Below are 16575 nucleotides of genomic sequence, written 5' to 3' on the forward strand. Positions count from 1 at the left end.
TTATGCTCCAGCAAAAAAAAAATGGGAACGCTTTAGTATGGGAAACATACTCACCATTAATTAGTTGCTTATTAACATACAAATTAGTAACATATTGGCTCTTAACTAGTCATTATTAAGTACTTATTAATGCATACTTGCCAACCTTGAGACCTCCGATTTCGGGAGGTGGGGGTTGGGGGCGTGGTCGGGGGTGGGGCAGGGCGTGGTTAAGAGGGGAGGAGTATATTGACAGCTAGAATTCACCAAGTCAAGTATTTCATTCATATATATATATATATATATATATATATATATATATATATATATATATATATATATATATATATATATATATATATATATATATATATATATACATCCTGAAAATATGCAAACAAAACTGTGTTTAGATAATTGATACTTCAAACTTGCATAAATAAATATTAAGGAATATAACAACTTGGCTTCTGAGAGCTTCAAAATGTAATGAATAAAATGCTAAAGTTGTTGATAAACAAGCAATTATTTTAATAATTAAATATTGTCATTTTAAATGAATTATGATAATTTAAAATTAATTATTTCAAATATGTTTATTTTAATGTATAATTCTAATGCCTGGATGTAATGAGTCAGAAAAATACGATTAATTTTGATGTTTTTAGCAAAATATAGTAAAAATGTATTTAGTTTTTTTTTTTAAATTAATAAATATATTTATTTTTAGGTAAAATAAACATAATAATACAATGTATCTCTAGTCTGGATGATTTATTTCTTGTCACCCTGTTGTCCTACGTGGTGAAAAAAGGCTGTCCTCACTCAGGTCTGCATGGAGCTGGAGGGGGCGTGGCCTCCAGCTCCGGCTGAAAATCGGGAGATTTTCGGGAGAATGTTTGTCCCGGGAGGTTTTCGGGAGAAGCGCTGAATTTCGTGAGTCTCCCGGAAAATTCGGGAGGGTTGGCAAGTATGTATTAATGCCTTATTCGGCATGGCCTTATTATAACCCTAACCCTCTAACCCTGACCCTAACCAAATAACTCTAAATTAAGTCCTTATCACTTAGAATATGTTCCCTTAGTGTCCAAATAACTCTAAATTAAGTATTTGTTACTTAGAATATGTTCCGCATACTAAAGTGTTACTAAAAACATAACTTTGTCTTGAATTTGAAAAAAAACAAACATTTTATTTTTCACTAAAGAAGGGTTCGGTGAAAGCGCATATGAAACTGGTGGGGTTCGGTACCTCCAACAATGTTAAGAACCACTGTTCTAACACATTTGGAAAACTAAAGAAAATGTTCACACTGTCATTATGGGGTATTATCTGTAGAATTTTTAGGACTAAAATTAATTTATTTCATTTTGGAATAAGGCTGTAACAACAAAATGTGGAAAAACTGAAACGCTTTGAATACCTTACGGATGCACTGTATTTAAGTAAACACGGACTGAAAATCCTCTACCGACATAAATCTTTAGGAGTTAATTTTGTTTTAACATCTGGTTACAACTGCCTGCTGTATTTACGTTCAGCAGGAGAGAGGAGACATGAAAAAAGGTAAACAAACGAACGCCATATTGAATACTTTACCGCTCAAGTCAAATCCGGAAGTGGCTGTAGTCACGTGGTTGCAACCCAGGGTTCACGCTTCCGTCGTGTGGTCCACTTGATTTTCTCCCCCTTATTTTGTAGCTGCACTGTAAGGTTAATTAACGATGAATCGGCAAGCGCACGAAAGAGGAACCACAAAGGTTGTTCGAGTAGGACTTCAAACAGGAACCACAGAGGTTGTTCGAGTCGGACAACGCAAAGAGGAACTGTCTCACAGGTAATTATGTACCGTCGGACCATTATCCAGTTACTATTAACCTACGTTTTTTCGGCCATATTTTAAATAATACCACTTTTCCTCACTAACTCGTACTTGTGTCTTATGTAATGTGACCAGATCACTGAAGTGCTTGTGTTTGTAGCTTCGCGGCTAACGCTACTTATCTTCGCTAGCTTGAAACTGTTGATGAAACGACACCCACCGTGAATATCCCAACGCATTGTGACGTCATAGCTGTTGTTGTGACATTTTATTGTTTTTTTTAATTCATGACTATAATGTGTAGTTTTCTTGACAGAGTGCCTCTCGACTTGAAAGAAGGTGCGGTACACATTGCAGCTGCTGGGAGAAACGCAGGTAACGGTTTGTCCACGACGTAAATACTGTGGGTTAAAGGCCTACTGAAATGCGATTTTCTTATTTAAACGGGGATAGCAGGTCCATTCTATGTGTCATACTTGATTATTTCGCGATATTGCCATATTTTTGCTGAAAGGATTTAGTAGAGAACATCGACGATAAAGTTCGCAACTTTTGGTCGATGATAAAATAAGCCTTGCCTGTACCGGAAGTAGCAGACGAGTAGTGTGACGTCACAGGTTGTGGAGCTTCTCACATCTGCACATTGTTTACAATCATGGCCACCAGCAGCGAGAGCGATTCGGACCGAGAAAGCGACGTTTTCCCCATTAATTTGAGCAAGGATGAAAGATTTGTGGATGAGGAAAGTGAGCGTGAAGGTCTAGAGGGCAGTGGGAGCGATTCAGATAGGGAAGATGCTGTGAGAGCCGGGTGGGACATGATATTCAGCAGGGAATGACTAAAACAGTAAATAAACACAAGCCATATATATACTCTATTAGCCACAACACAACCAGGCTTATATTTAATATGCCACAAATTAATCCCGCATAACAAACACCTCCCCCCTCCCGTCCATATAACCCGCCAATACAACTCAAACACCTGCACAACACACTCAATCCCACAGCCCAAAGTACTGTTCACCTCCCCAAAGTTCATACAGCACATATATTTCCCCAAAGTCCCCAAAGTTACGTACGTGACATGCACATAGTGGCACGCACGTACGGGCAAGCGATCAAATGTTTGGAAGCCGCAGCTGCATGCGTACTCACGGTACCGTGTCTGCGCATCCAACTCAAAGTCCTCCTGGTAAGAGTCTCTGTTGTCCCAGTTCTCCACAGGCCAATGGTAAAGCTTGACTGTCATCTTCCGGGAATGTAAACAATGAAACACCGGCTGTGTTTGTGTTGCTGCAGTCGGCCGCAATACACCGCTTCCCACCTACAGCTTTTTTCTTTGCTGTCTCCATTGTTCATTGAACACATTGCAAAAGATTCACCAACACAGATGTCCAGAATACTGTGGAATTTTGCGATGAAAACAGACGACTTAATAGCTGGCCACCATGCTGTCCCAAAATGTCCTCTACAATCCATGACGTCACGCACAGACATCATCATACCGAGACGTTTTCAGCAGGATATTTCGCGCAAAATTTAAAATTGCACTTTAGTAAGCTAACCCGGCCGTATTGGCATGTGTTGCAATGTTAAGATTTCATCATTGATATATAAACTATCAGACTGCGTGGTCGGTAGTAGTGGGTTTCAGTAGGCCTTTTGGGACGGTATAGCTCGGTTGGTAGAGCGGCCGTGCCATCAACTTGAGGGTTGCAGGTTCGATCCCCGCTTCCGCCATCCTAGTCACTGCCGTTGTGTCCTTGGGCAAGACACTTTACCCACCTGCTCCCAGTGCCACCCACACTGGTTTAAATGTAACTTAGATATTGGGTTTCACTATGTAAAGCGCTTTGAGTCACTTGAGAAAAAGCGCTATATAAATATAATTCACTTCACTTCACTTCACTTTAAGTTGGCGTAAAACGGAACCTTTTTCGGGGTGCTAACGAACCCTCTAGGGGTGAAGATGTGATATAACACAATTATAGTAATAAAGGTAAATAACTCCTGAGTGAATGTATAAGACCAAGGGCGGTTGAAATGAGGAGCTCTTGTACACTATATTGCCAAAAGTATTTGGCCACCTGCCTTGACTCACATATGAACTAGAAGTGCCATCCCATTCCTAACCCATAGGGTTCAATATGATGCCGGTCCACATTCAACTCTTCTGCGAAGGCTGTCCACAAGGTTGCGGAGTGTGTTTATAGGAATTTTCGACCATTCTTCCAAAAGCGCATTAGTGTGGTCACACACTGATGTTGGTCGAGAAGGCCTGGCTCTCAGTCTCCGTTCTAATTCATCCCAAAGGTGTTCTATCGCAGTGGTTCTCAACCTTTTTTCAGTGATGTACCCCCTGTGAACATTTTTTTAATTCAAGTACCCCCTAATCAGAGCAAAGCATTTTTGGTTGAAAAAAAGAGATAAAGAATTAAAATACAGCACTATGTCATCAGTTTCTGATTTATTAAATTGTATTACAGTGCAAAATATTGCTCATTTGTAGTGGTTTTTCTTGAACTATTTGGAAAAAAAGATCAAAATAACTAAAAACTTGTTGAAAAATAAACAAGTGATTCAATTATAAATAAAGATTTCTACACATAGAAGTAATCATCAACTTAAAGTGCCCTCTTTGGGGATTGTAATAGAGATCCATCTGGATTGATGAACTTAACTCTAAACATTTCTTCAAAAAAAAAGAAATCTTTAACATCAATATTTATGGAACATGTCTACAAAAAATCTAGCTGTCAACACTGAATATTGCATTGTAATGAATGGAATAGCCTACTTGATTTCATGTTCAGTTTATGAACTTACATTCATATTTTGTTGAAGTATTATTCAATAAATATATTTATAAAGGATTTTTGAATTGTTGCTATTTTTAGAACATTAAAAAAAAATTTCACGTACCCCTTGGCATACCTTCAAGTACCCCCAGGGGTACGCGTACCCCCATTTGAGAACCACTGTTCTATCGGGTTGAGGTCAGGACTCTGTGCAGGACAGTCAAGTTCATCCGCACCAGGCTCTGTCATCCATGTCTTTATGGACCTTGCTTTGTACACTGGTGCACAGTCATGGAAGAGGTAGGGCCCCGCTCCAAACTGTTCCCACAAGTTTGGGAGCAAGGAATTGTCCAAAATGTTTTGGTATCCTGGAGAATTCAAAGTTCCTTTCACTGTAACTAAGGGGCCAAGCCCAACTCCTGAAAAACGACCCCACACCATAATCCCTCCACCAAATTTCACACTCGGCCCACTGCAGTCCGAAATGTACCGTTCTGTACCGAAAAGCGTGATTCATCACTCCAGAGAACGCGTCTCCACTGCTCTAGTGGCGACGTGCGTTACACCACTGAATCCGACGCTTTGCATTGGACTTGGTGCATTGGACTTGGTGCAGCTGCTCAGCCATGGAAACCCTTTCCATGAAGCTCACTGTGTACTGCACGTGGGCTAATTGGAAGGTCACATGAAGTTTGGAGCTCTATAGCAGTGTTTTTCAACCACTGTGCCGCGGCACACTTTTGTGCCGTGGGAGATTATCTAATTTTACCTATTTGGGGTAAAAAATATTTTTTGCAAACCAGTAATTATAGTCTGTAAATGATGTGTTGTTGTTGAGTGTCGGTGCTGTCTAGAGCTCGGCAGAGTAACCGTGTAATACTCTTCCATATCAGTAGGTGGCAGCAGGTAGCTAATTGCTTTGTAGATGTCGGAAACAGCGGGAGGCAGCGTGGAGGTAAAAGGGTGTCTAATGCTTAAACCAAAAATAAACAAAAGGTGAATGCCCTTAAGAAAAGGCATTGAAGCTTAGGGAAGGCTATGCAGAACAAAACTAAAACTGAACTGGCTACAAAGTAAACAAAAACAGAATGCTGGACGACAGCAAAGACTTACTGTGGAGCAAAGACGGCGTCCACAATGTAACATCCGAACATGACATGACAATCGACAAAGTCCCCACGAAGAAGGATAAAAACAAAGTAGATGCGGGAAATATCGCTCAAAGGAAGACATGAAACTGCGCCAGGAAAATACCAAAAAAAGAGAAAAAGCCACCAAAATTGGAGCGCAAGACAAGAACTAAAACACTACACACAGGAAAACAGCAAAAAACTCCAAATAAGTCACGGCGTGATGTGACAGGTGGTGACAGTACACCTACTTTGAGACAAGAGCTATATTGATGCATGGTTGGTTATGGTTTAAATTCATATCCAACAATTGCGACAACGACTTTTTACTGTCAACTGAGTTTCGTTGTTTAATGATTTCTGTTGGTGGTGTGCCTCCGGATTTTGTCAACACAAAAAATGTGCCTTGGCTCCAAAAAGGTTGAAAATCACTGCTCTATAGCAACTGACTGTGCAGAAAGTGTTTGCACTATGCACTTCAGCATCCGCTGACCCCTCTCTGTCAGTTTACGTGGCCTACCACTCTGTGGCTGAGTTGCTGTTGTTCCCAAACTCTTCCATTTTCTTATAATAAAGTCGACAGTTGACTTTGGAATATTTAGGAGCGAGGAAATTTCACGACTGGATTTGTTGCACAGGTGGCATCCTATGACAGTTCCACGCTGGAAATCACTGAGCTCCTGAGAGCAGGCCCATTCTTTCACAAATGTTTGTAGAAACAGTCTCCATGCCTAAGAGCTGGGTTTTATAGACCTGTGGCCGGGCCAAGTGATTAGGACACCTGATTCTGATCATTTGGATGGGTGGCAAAATACTTTTGGCAATATAGTGTATGTCTGGGTCTTTTAACTTGGCAACACAACATGTACACAAGCTGAAGCACAGTATTTTTAAAGTACTAGTATAATGCAAAAAAGCGAGTTGCCTCTATATTCAAGCTATTATCATCTATACATGATTTCATGTACAAAACCCAAAACCATTCAAGTTGGCACGTTGTATAATTCGTAAATGAAAACAGAATACAAGGATTTGCAAATCCTTTTCACCTTATATTCAATTGAATAGACTGCAAAGACAAGATATTTATTATTCGAACTGAGAAACTTTTTTTTGTTTTGCAAATTATCATTAACTTAGAATTTAATGGCAGCAACACATTGCAAACAAGTAGGCACAGGGGCATTTTTACCATTGTGTTACATGGCCTTTCCTTTTAACAACACTCAGTAAACGTTTGGGAACTGAGGAGACCAATTTTTGAAGCATTTCAGGTGGAATTATTTCCCATTCTTGCTTGATGTACAGCTTAAGTTGTTCAACAGTCCAGGGGGCCCTGTTTTGGCATTTTAGGCTTCATATTGCAGCACACATTTTTAATGGGAGACAGGTCTTACTATGAAGCCACGCTGTTGTAACACGTGGCTTGGCATTGTCTTGCTGAAATAAGCATGATAACGTTGCTTGGATGGCAACATATGTTGCTCCAAAACCTGTATGTACCTCTCAGCATTAATGGTGCCTTCACATATGTGTATGTTACCCAAGCCTTGGGCACTAATACACCCCCATACCATCAATACACCCCCATACCATCACAGATGCTGGCTTTTGAACTTTGCGCCTATAATCCGGATGTTTGTTTTCCTCTTTGGTTCATGCAAGGTGATTTTATACCCATTCATGGCACCCACCTGTTCCCAATTATCCTGTTCACCTGTGGGATGTTCCAAATAAGTGTTTGATGAGCATCCCTCAACTTTATCGGTCTTGTTTGCCACTTGTGCCAGCTTTTTTGAAACATGTTGCAGGCATCAAATTCCAAATGAGCTAATATTTGCAAAAAATAAAGTTTTCCAGTTTGAACGTTAAGTATCCTGTTTTTGCAGTCTATTTAATTATTATTAAATAGACTTATTTATTATTATTTAATTTTTGTTTTTATTTACGATTTACGCAACGTGCCAACTTCACTGGTTTTGGAGTTTGTATGTACTGTATCATATATATCTGGAAAAAGAAAGAAGATTCAGAACCTTCTATTTTTGAGCCTGAATATAAAAAGGATGAGCTACAAGTTTTACAAGCTGTGTGTTAAACAGATCCAGCTTTAGTACAACACGAATAACCATGTAGCAGTTTTGGTAAGTGCTAATCAAAAAAATGGTTGGATGGTTATTTAGAGGGCAATATAGAGGAGCCCCAATTGACTCATTGGTTTGCGGCCTTTTTAAAAATATATACAATCATGGCCAAAAATACTGGCCATGCACCACTTCTCCCAGAAAATTGTTGAAATTACAAATGCTTTGGTATTCACATGTTTATTTCTTTTGTTTGCATTGGAACAACACACACAAAAAAGGCAACTACGATATTATTTTACACAGAACTCCAAAAATGGACTGGACAAAATTGTTGGCACCCTCAACTTAATATTTTGTAGCACACCCTTTGGAAAAAATAACTGAAATCAATGGCTTCCTGTAACCTAGTTTCTTACATATTGCTATTTTTTTTTAGAACTCTCCACATATTTTCTATAGGATTTAGATCTATACTTGTTGATGGCCACTTCAGAGCTCTCCAGCGCTTTGTCTTAAGCCATTTTGTGTGCTTTTTGAAGTATGCTTTGGGTCGTTGTCCTGCTGGAAAACCCATGACCTCTGACGGAGAGCCAGCTTTCTGGCACTGGGCCCTACATTATGCCCCAAAATTCTTTGGTACTCCTCCAATTTCATGATGCCATGCACACAGTCAAGGCATCCGGTACCAGAAGCAGCAAAGCAACCCCAAAACATCAGTGAACCTCCACCATATTTGACTGTAGGGATAATTTTATTATGATGGGAAGAAGGTGTTACAGAACCTGGAGGTTCTGCTTCGGAGGCTGCGGAACCTCTTTCTAGAGTCCAGCAGAGGTCACAACTCTGGAAGTACTGTATATTAGCCCAGGGGGGTGTGGCTACAGGATAGAGTTGCCAAATGGGAAATGTTTTCTGAGATTTTTGTTATAGAATTTGACATGATGTTGATAAATTATCTACTAAAAAAATGTGTGTTACATAAAATATTGTGTAGAAATGCTCCCATTTACAGAAAATGTAGTCTTGATTTTCCCCCCAAATTTGGGGACTTGCGTAGCAGCACTTTGTGCCAATTTTCCTCTTTTTTTTACGTCAGTTTGACTTTTTCCCCCTTACATCCCATATCTTTATTTGTAAAATTCAGGTTTTTCCATAGAATAGCTGATCTAAACTAGCCAATATTTCGCTTGTGATATGTTTTTGTCACATTTAGCCAATTTGCTACAATCCCAATCCCAAATAAAAACATTTGTAAGTCTTATTTTGTCGTCTTAATATCGCTCTGAAAAATGGATAAATATGAATGAAAAAACAACGTTAATGTCCAATCAGTTAAGATAACGTGTTCTTCGTTATTTCTGTTTAGCACGAGCCTCTGTTGAGAAATGGAAGTCTTCGTTCCAACCAGCAGACGGTAAAAATCCTGAAGTTGATTTCCAAGAGAATAGCAGGTATGTAGAAATGTATATCTATACAATACATACTGTATGTGGATTATATAGACCAGGGGTGCTCACACTTTTTCTGCAGGCGAGTTACTTTTCAATTGATCAAGTCGTGGGGATCTACCTCATTCATATATATAATTTATATTTACTTATTTATGAAATATATGTTTTTGTTAACAAGTTAAAGGTGTTTAATGATAATACAAGCATGTTTAACACATATAGTTAATATTGTTAATAAATTAAAGGTGTTTAATGATAATACAAGTATGTTTAATACATATAGTTAATATTGTTAACAAGTTAAAGGTGTTTAATGATAATACAAGCATGTTTAACACATATAGTTAATATTGTTAACAAGTTAAAGGTGTTTAATTATAATACAAGCATGTTTAACACATATAGTTAATATTGTTAATAAGTTAAAGGTGGTTAAAGATAATACAAGCATGTTTAACACATAGTTAATATTGTTAACAAGTTAAAGGTATTTAATGATAATACAAGCATGTTTAACACATGTAGTTAATATTGTTAATAAGTTAAAGGTGTTTAACGATAATACAAGCATGTTTAACACAGAGTTAATATTGTTAACAAGTTAAAGGTGTTTAATGATAATACAAGCATGTTTAACACATATAGTTAATATTGTTAACAAGTTAAAGGTGTTTAAAGATAATACAAGCATGTTTAACACATATAGTTAATATTGTTAACAACTTAAAGGTGGTTAAAGATAATACAAGCATGTTTAACACATATAGTTAATATTGTTAACAAGTTAAAGGTGTTTAATGATAATACAAGCATGTTTAACACATATAGTTAATATTGTTAATAAGTTAAAGGTGTTTAAAGATAATACAAGCATGTTTAACACATATAGTTAATATTGTTAATAAGTTAAAAGTGTTTAATGATAATACAAGCATGTTTAACACATATAGATTCCTTTCTTTCATGAAAACAAGAATATAAGTTGGTGTATTACCTGATTCTGATGACTTGCATTGATTGGAATCAGACAGTGTTGCTGATAACGTCCGCATTTTCGAATGGAGAAAAAAAGTCCTCCTTTCTGTCCAATACCACATGAAAGTGGTTGGTTTTTGACATCTTATTTGTCCAGCTTCCGTACTCCTTTGTATACACTTTACAAGAAATACATTGTCGGCAAACTCCGTAGCTTGCTAGCTTGTGCACGCCAGCTTTCTGAGACTCTTATTTTGTTAGCGCAGGCAGGATGAAGCAGAGCTTTTATTGTGCAACTGTGCAGTCGGTCTTTGGAGTTTTGACGACAGGTACGGCGCCGGAGTCTGTTGAAATAAAGTGTTTCTCGCCTTCCAGTCGGTAATTTTAATGAGCTGGCAGCAGCCAGCGTCATCTCAGAAGACCCTCGGGTGCCGTGAATGTCAATCAAGTGACGAAAGTGACGTCATAGTGAAGATTTATGATCGCTCATTTTTAGGACTATTTTTTTACACTGGCTGGTGATCGACTGACACACCCTCCACGATCGACCGGTAGCTCGCGATCGACGTAATGAGCACCCCTGATATAGACAGTTGTGTTTAGGGATGATGTTCGAAACCGGTTCTCCCGATTGTTCGATAAGAAAAGAACCGATTCCATGGATTCGAATCCCTTTTTGAGAACCGGTTCCCGTTATCGAAGCAATATGCCGTATTTTCGCGACCATAGGGCGCACCGTATTAAAACGCGCCGTGTCATTTACGGGTGCTATTTCTATATTTAAGGCATAAATAAGGCGCAGCGTATTTTTCTGCGCAGGCATGGTTAAAAATACGCTAGCTTGCTGTTTTAAAAAGGCAGCAGGAGCAAAGCTGAGTTGGGTTGTATTTAATTGAAGTATTTATCAATGTACTCACATTTATTTTTTCATCAATCCTCATCCACAAATCCATCAAAGTCTTCATCTTCTGTGTCCGAAATGAACAGCTGGGCAAGTTCTCCATCAAACACGCCAGATTCCCTCTCCTCATTTTCAAAGTCAGTCTTGTTGTCCATTAGCTTGGCAAGCTAGCACAACAGTAAAAGCTGACTTCTCTTGCCCCGTTGTGCGTATGGATTGGCTACCGTGCTGGTCCCCTTCTTCTCCACAGTGTGCTTCACCGGAATGTGGAAAGTGAGCGGCACCTCGTCCATGTTGGTGATGTGTTTGTCGGCAAATTTTTTTATTTACAACGCACATAGCAGCACTATATGCTCACTGGGGGCGTGCCTTTAGCGTCCTCTCTCACCTGAAACCTTCACCCTATAACGCAGGGGTGGGCAATTAATTTTTACCGGGGGCCGCATGAGCAACCCGAGCACTGCTGGAGGGCCACACCGACAATATTTCAATTAAATTTTGCTCAAATTTTTTTTGATACACCGTAAGATAAATAATAATAATAATAATAATATTTTCATTTAACCCAACTTATCTTTATACAAAAGCAGATGGCTTTTGATGGTTTTATTTTCAACACTTTCTTACACAACACTTTCTGATGTATATTACAATGCAAACATTTCAATTTCTGTCACTTTATCCTGCATCCTCTTTGTTGTGAACGTATCACGCCTGTAAGGTGATTGGCGAGGAAGGAGGAAGCGTTGCTGTTGCGGAAATGAGGAGTGAGGATAGACGTGCGTGTGGAAAGAACAAGATAAGTTGAGCTGTGTTAGTCATACTTGCCAACCCTCCCGGATTTTCCGGGAGACTCCCGAAATTCAGCGCCTCTCCCGAAAACCTCCCGGGACAAATTTTCTCCCGAAAATCTCCCGAAATTCAGGTGGAGCTGGAGGGGGCGTGGCCTCCAGCTCCATGCGGACCTGAGTGACGTGTTGACAGCCTGTTCACACGTCCGCTTCCCCACAGTATAAACAGCTAATGATCGAGGGCGAGTTCTTGGTTTCTTATGTGGGTTTATTGTTAGGCAGTTTCATTAACGTCCTCCCAGCGCGGTAACAACACACAACAACAGCAGTCACGTTTTCGTCTACCGTAAAGCAGTTCGTCTGCCGTAAACAGCAATGTTGTGACACTTTTAAACAGGACAATACTGCCATTTACTGTACATGCATATGTGACCCACCCATAATGTGTCACATTTTTGTGTTGATTTATTTATTTTATTTTGTGGTTTGAATTCGTTTTTGGAGCTGTCATTACACATTTATCAGTATTCACATTGGTCAGTAGGGGGCAGTAGGGCGTTTCTTCCCAATTGAATGCTATCACCTGCAGACCGGAAGTGTCTTGTCATTCTGATGAGCGCGACCAGTCTGTGAACAATTGAAACGTCCTGTGTGCTTTTTCCTCCTGTATAACAGGTTAGTTTTGGTGAATCAACTCACTGAATAATATCCATGTGATCTTTATAAGTTTAAGTACACATTCTGATGGTGGAGCCTAACTCTAAAGTGTTTGTGAGTTGTAGTTTGTATTTGTGAATGAATCCAGTGCACAGTTGCAGTAATCAATACAAAAAGGCGATGTGAGTGCGCAATGTTTATATAGGAACTTCTGATCCTAATTCAGACTCCCAAATTAGAGCTCCCGTTTTCTTATTGATTTTATAATGTATATTTGTATAATGTGTGTGTTCTGAAATAGTGACCGAGAATAGAACAAGGATGGACAATTCAACCCTTAACTCAACAATGAGTAGATGAGTGTTATGTGTGTGTCTATATGTGTAAATAAATGAACACTGAAATTCAAGTATTTCTTTAAATTTATATATATATATATATATATATATATATATATATATATATATACATATATATATATGTGTAATTAAAAATATATATATATATACGGCGTGGCGCAGTGGAAGAATGGCGTCCCTGGTTCAATCCCCACCTAGTACCAACCTCGTCATGTCCGTTGTGTCCTGAGCAAGACACTTCACCCTTGCTCCTGATGGGTGCTGGTTAGCGCCTTGCATGGCAGCTCCCTCCATCAGTGTGTGAATGTGTGTGTGAATGGGTAAATGTGGAAGTAGTGTCAAAGCGCTTTGAGTACCTTGAAGGTAGAAAAGCGCTATACAAGTACAACCCATTTTTTTATTTATATAGCTAGAATTCACTGAAAGTCAAGTATTTCTTATATATATATCTTAACCACGCCCCCAACCACGCCCCACCCCCGACCACACCCCCCCACCCCCGACCTCCCGAAATCGGAGGTCTCAAGGTTGGCAAGTATGGTGTTAGTATAGGTTGCTCAATAAAAGTTTAAAAAGAGCGTCAGACTTGGTGTGCACTTCTTCTGGACGCTACAATTGGTGTCAGAAGTGGGATGAAATGCCTCCCAGTTCGCCTTGCCATCAAACCTGGGAGTCTTCATTGAGGGCGGAATTCCCCCATGCCAAGCAGCGTGCGCTGCACCTGTCGACGCTGCCTCTCTCCTTCCACCCTCTCTCTCTCTTTGCGGCGAGCTCACGTCCGGGATTCACACAAGCAGCGGCAGTATGCGCAAAGTTTTACTTCTGACACCAATTGTAGCGTCCAGAAGAAGTGCACACCAAGTCTGACGCTCTTTTTAAACTTTTATTGAGCAACCTATACTAACACAGTTCAACTTATCTCGTTCCTTCCACACGCACGTCTATCCTCACTCCTCATTTCCGCAACTCAAGAACACAACATCAACTTCAGCAGGTCGTTACACTATATTCTTTAAACACAGCAACATGTGTACCACAAATTAAGCACACGGCTTTACCTTTAATTTCTGTAAAGAAATACTTGGCAGTCCGTGTCTTGTTAAAAACACGCGATTCCTCATCAACTAGGTATGTCCCGATCCGATATTTGGATCGGATCGGCCGCCGATATTTGCAAAAAAATGCTTATCGGCAAGGCATGGGAAAATGCCGATCCAGTTAAAAAAACAAAACTCCGCTCCGTGTTTTCCAACGCACCTATTTAAATAGTACATTCCACTTTTCTGCTGCTCCCTAATTTCCGTTCCGCATTTTCCAGCACACCTTCCACATATCCACAGGTCTGTGGATTCTCACGCAGTTGCTTTTAGCTGCTGGCATTACACACAGGCTCTTCTCACTCTTTCCTGTGTCTCCCTCTCACAGACAGCAAGCGCACCTTCTTACACACGTCACATACTGTCACGTCATACGTCACATACGTATACGTCCTCTCCCAGCAGAGAGGTAGCAGCATGGCTAACGTTAGCTGTGATGCTAGCGCAGCCGTGTGACCAACGTTCTCTCTAAGGTGCGCGCTTGTGCAATTGCGCACTGCTCAAACGTTCTCTGCGCATAGCAATTATATGCCACGCACAAAATCAAATAAAAAAATAAGCGCATAACAATTTTCGACACACGGACACGACAGAGAAAACAGTTTTCGTCATCATTGTTCAAATATTGTGACGTCTGTCGAGACGCTTATCTCCATTCGGTGCCACACGTCCACACCATCGAAATGCAGAGGCTAAAATTTCCACATCAACACCATATGAAAAAAATAGTGATTTTTTTTTAGTTGTGATTTCCTTCTCTGCATGAAAGTTTAAAAGTAGCATATATTAATGCAGTATGAAGAAGAATGTTTTAATGTAGACATGCAAGCCTTGAAAGAAAATTTTGAAAATCAAGACATTTCTTGCAAATGGGTGCATTTCTACCCTATATTTTAACTTTAGATTTATTCTCATATCAAACTCTTTTAGCTGTCTTTTTGACACTTACATCCGGCGCCCCCCTCCACACCTGGATTATAAATAATGTAAATAATTCAATGTGATTATCTTGTGTGATGACTGTATTATGATGATAGTATATATCTGATAGTATATATCTGTATCATGAATCAATTTAAGTGGACCCCGACTTAAACAAGTTGAAAAACTTATTGGGGTGTTACCATTTAGTGGTCAATTGTACGGAATATGTACTTCACTGTGCAACCTACTAATAAAAGTCTCAATCAATCAATCAAAACACATAGAATCATCATACTGCTGTGATTATATGCATCAAGTGTTCATTCAAGGCTGAGGCAAAATATCGAGATATATATCGTGTATCGCAATATGGCCTTAAAATATCGCAATATTAAAAAAAGGCCATATCGCCCAGCCCTTGTTTCAATGATGCCATTTCTGTTTGTCATGTATAATTTTGTCTATTTTGTGTTTATCCTTGAATAAACAGGTCAGTTTCTTGTTACCAACCATTGTGTATTATTCAAACTCCCCTAATTCAGCTGGCTAGTTGTTATCAAGAGTACTAAAACCCTTATCAACATGATTCTGACAACTAAGTAGGCTAAATAACTTTAAACTTTAATACATGCTCGGATAGGCCATTATCGGTCAGTATCGGTATCGGTCAGTATCGGTATCGGATCGGAAGTGCAAAAACAATATCGGTATCGGATCGGAAGTGCAAAAACCTGGATCGGGACATCCCTATCATCAACTTTTAATTTTTTTAGCGTCTCACTTGTCGCTGTGCACCTTCACTCACACCCGGACATACGCCCATAAATAACACTTTTCAAAATAAAAGCAGCACAGTTGTATTGCACGCACCACATAGATGTTTTTTTATATTTATTTTGTAATTTATGATTGCCGCTGTTCACATTCACTCACAATCGCGCACGAGCATACGTCCACACGGAAGTAATACAAATAACGCTTTTCAAAACAAAAGCAGCACCGTTGTATTGCACACTCGAGATAGATACTTTTTTAAATGTATTTTGTAATTTATGATTGGCCTCACACGGGCCGGACAGGGACGTACAAAGGGCCGGATGTGGCCCGCGGGCAGCAGAATGCCCAGGTCTGCTATAACGGCTGCATGCTGTCCTCAGTCACGCCCGCATGCTGTCCTCAGTCACGTCCGCTTTTCCTCCATATAAACAGCGTGCCGGCCCAGTCATATAACCTCTATGGCTTTTGGAACTCAGTGCACACACAACAACCTATCTGGATTCGATAAGGAATCGGTTCGATAAGAGGATTTGATAATGGGCTCGAACTCGATAATTTCTTAACGAACATCATCCTTAGTTGTGTTTACTTAAAATAAACACATTTTAACTAAATTAAATTGCATATAGAAGGCTTTTGTAGTTGTTTAGCTTCTCCCAGCAGGCCCCAGTTTTGATTGGCCTATTATTTACACCGGATGCCCTTCCTATACTCGCGGCAGGGTCCTTGAGGGTGCATGGGAGTTTGCCCAACCAGTCTACATGTGTTTTGTGGACTTGGCGAAGGCATTCGACCGTGTCCCTCGGGAAGTCCTGTGGGGAGTGC

General features: G+C 39.7%; 1 protein-coding gene across 7 annotated transcripts in view; it reads left to right on the forward strand.

Moving 5' to 3' along the window:
- The first annotated feature begins 1607 nt into the window (after positions 1-1607).
- The window catches only part of LOC133588513 (uncharacterized), a 62716-nt gene continuing 47748 nt past the window's right edge, over positions 1608-16575 (forward strand). For 2 of the 7 annotated variants that reach the window (XR_012049314.1, XM_061941111.2), the window contains exons 1-3: positions 1608-1816; positions 2106-2176; positions 9185-9269. Coding sequence is in view for 6 of the 7 variants with exons in the window: in XM_061941111.2 (XP_061797095.1) it covers positions 1704-1816; positions 2106-2176; positions 9185-9269 (269 nt within the window). In the remaining variant the exon portion in view is untranslated. The remainder of the gene's footprint in view (positions 1817-2105; positions 2177-9184; positions 9270-16575) is intronic. The other 5 variants (XM_072912222.1, XM_072912220.1, XM_061941119.2 and 2 more) reach the window with 5 other exon arrangements.

The sequence above is a fragment of the Nerophis lumbriciformis genome, linkage group LG03, assembly GCF_033978685.3.
Source record: "Nerophis lumbriciformis linkage group LG03, RoL_Nlum_v2.1, whole genome shotgun sequence".
NCBI lineage: Eukaryota > Metazoa > Chordata > Actinopteri > Syngnathiformes > Syngnathidae > Nerophis > Nerophis lumbriciformis.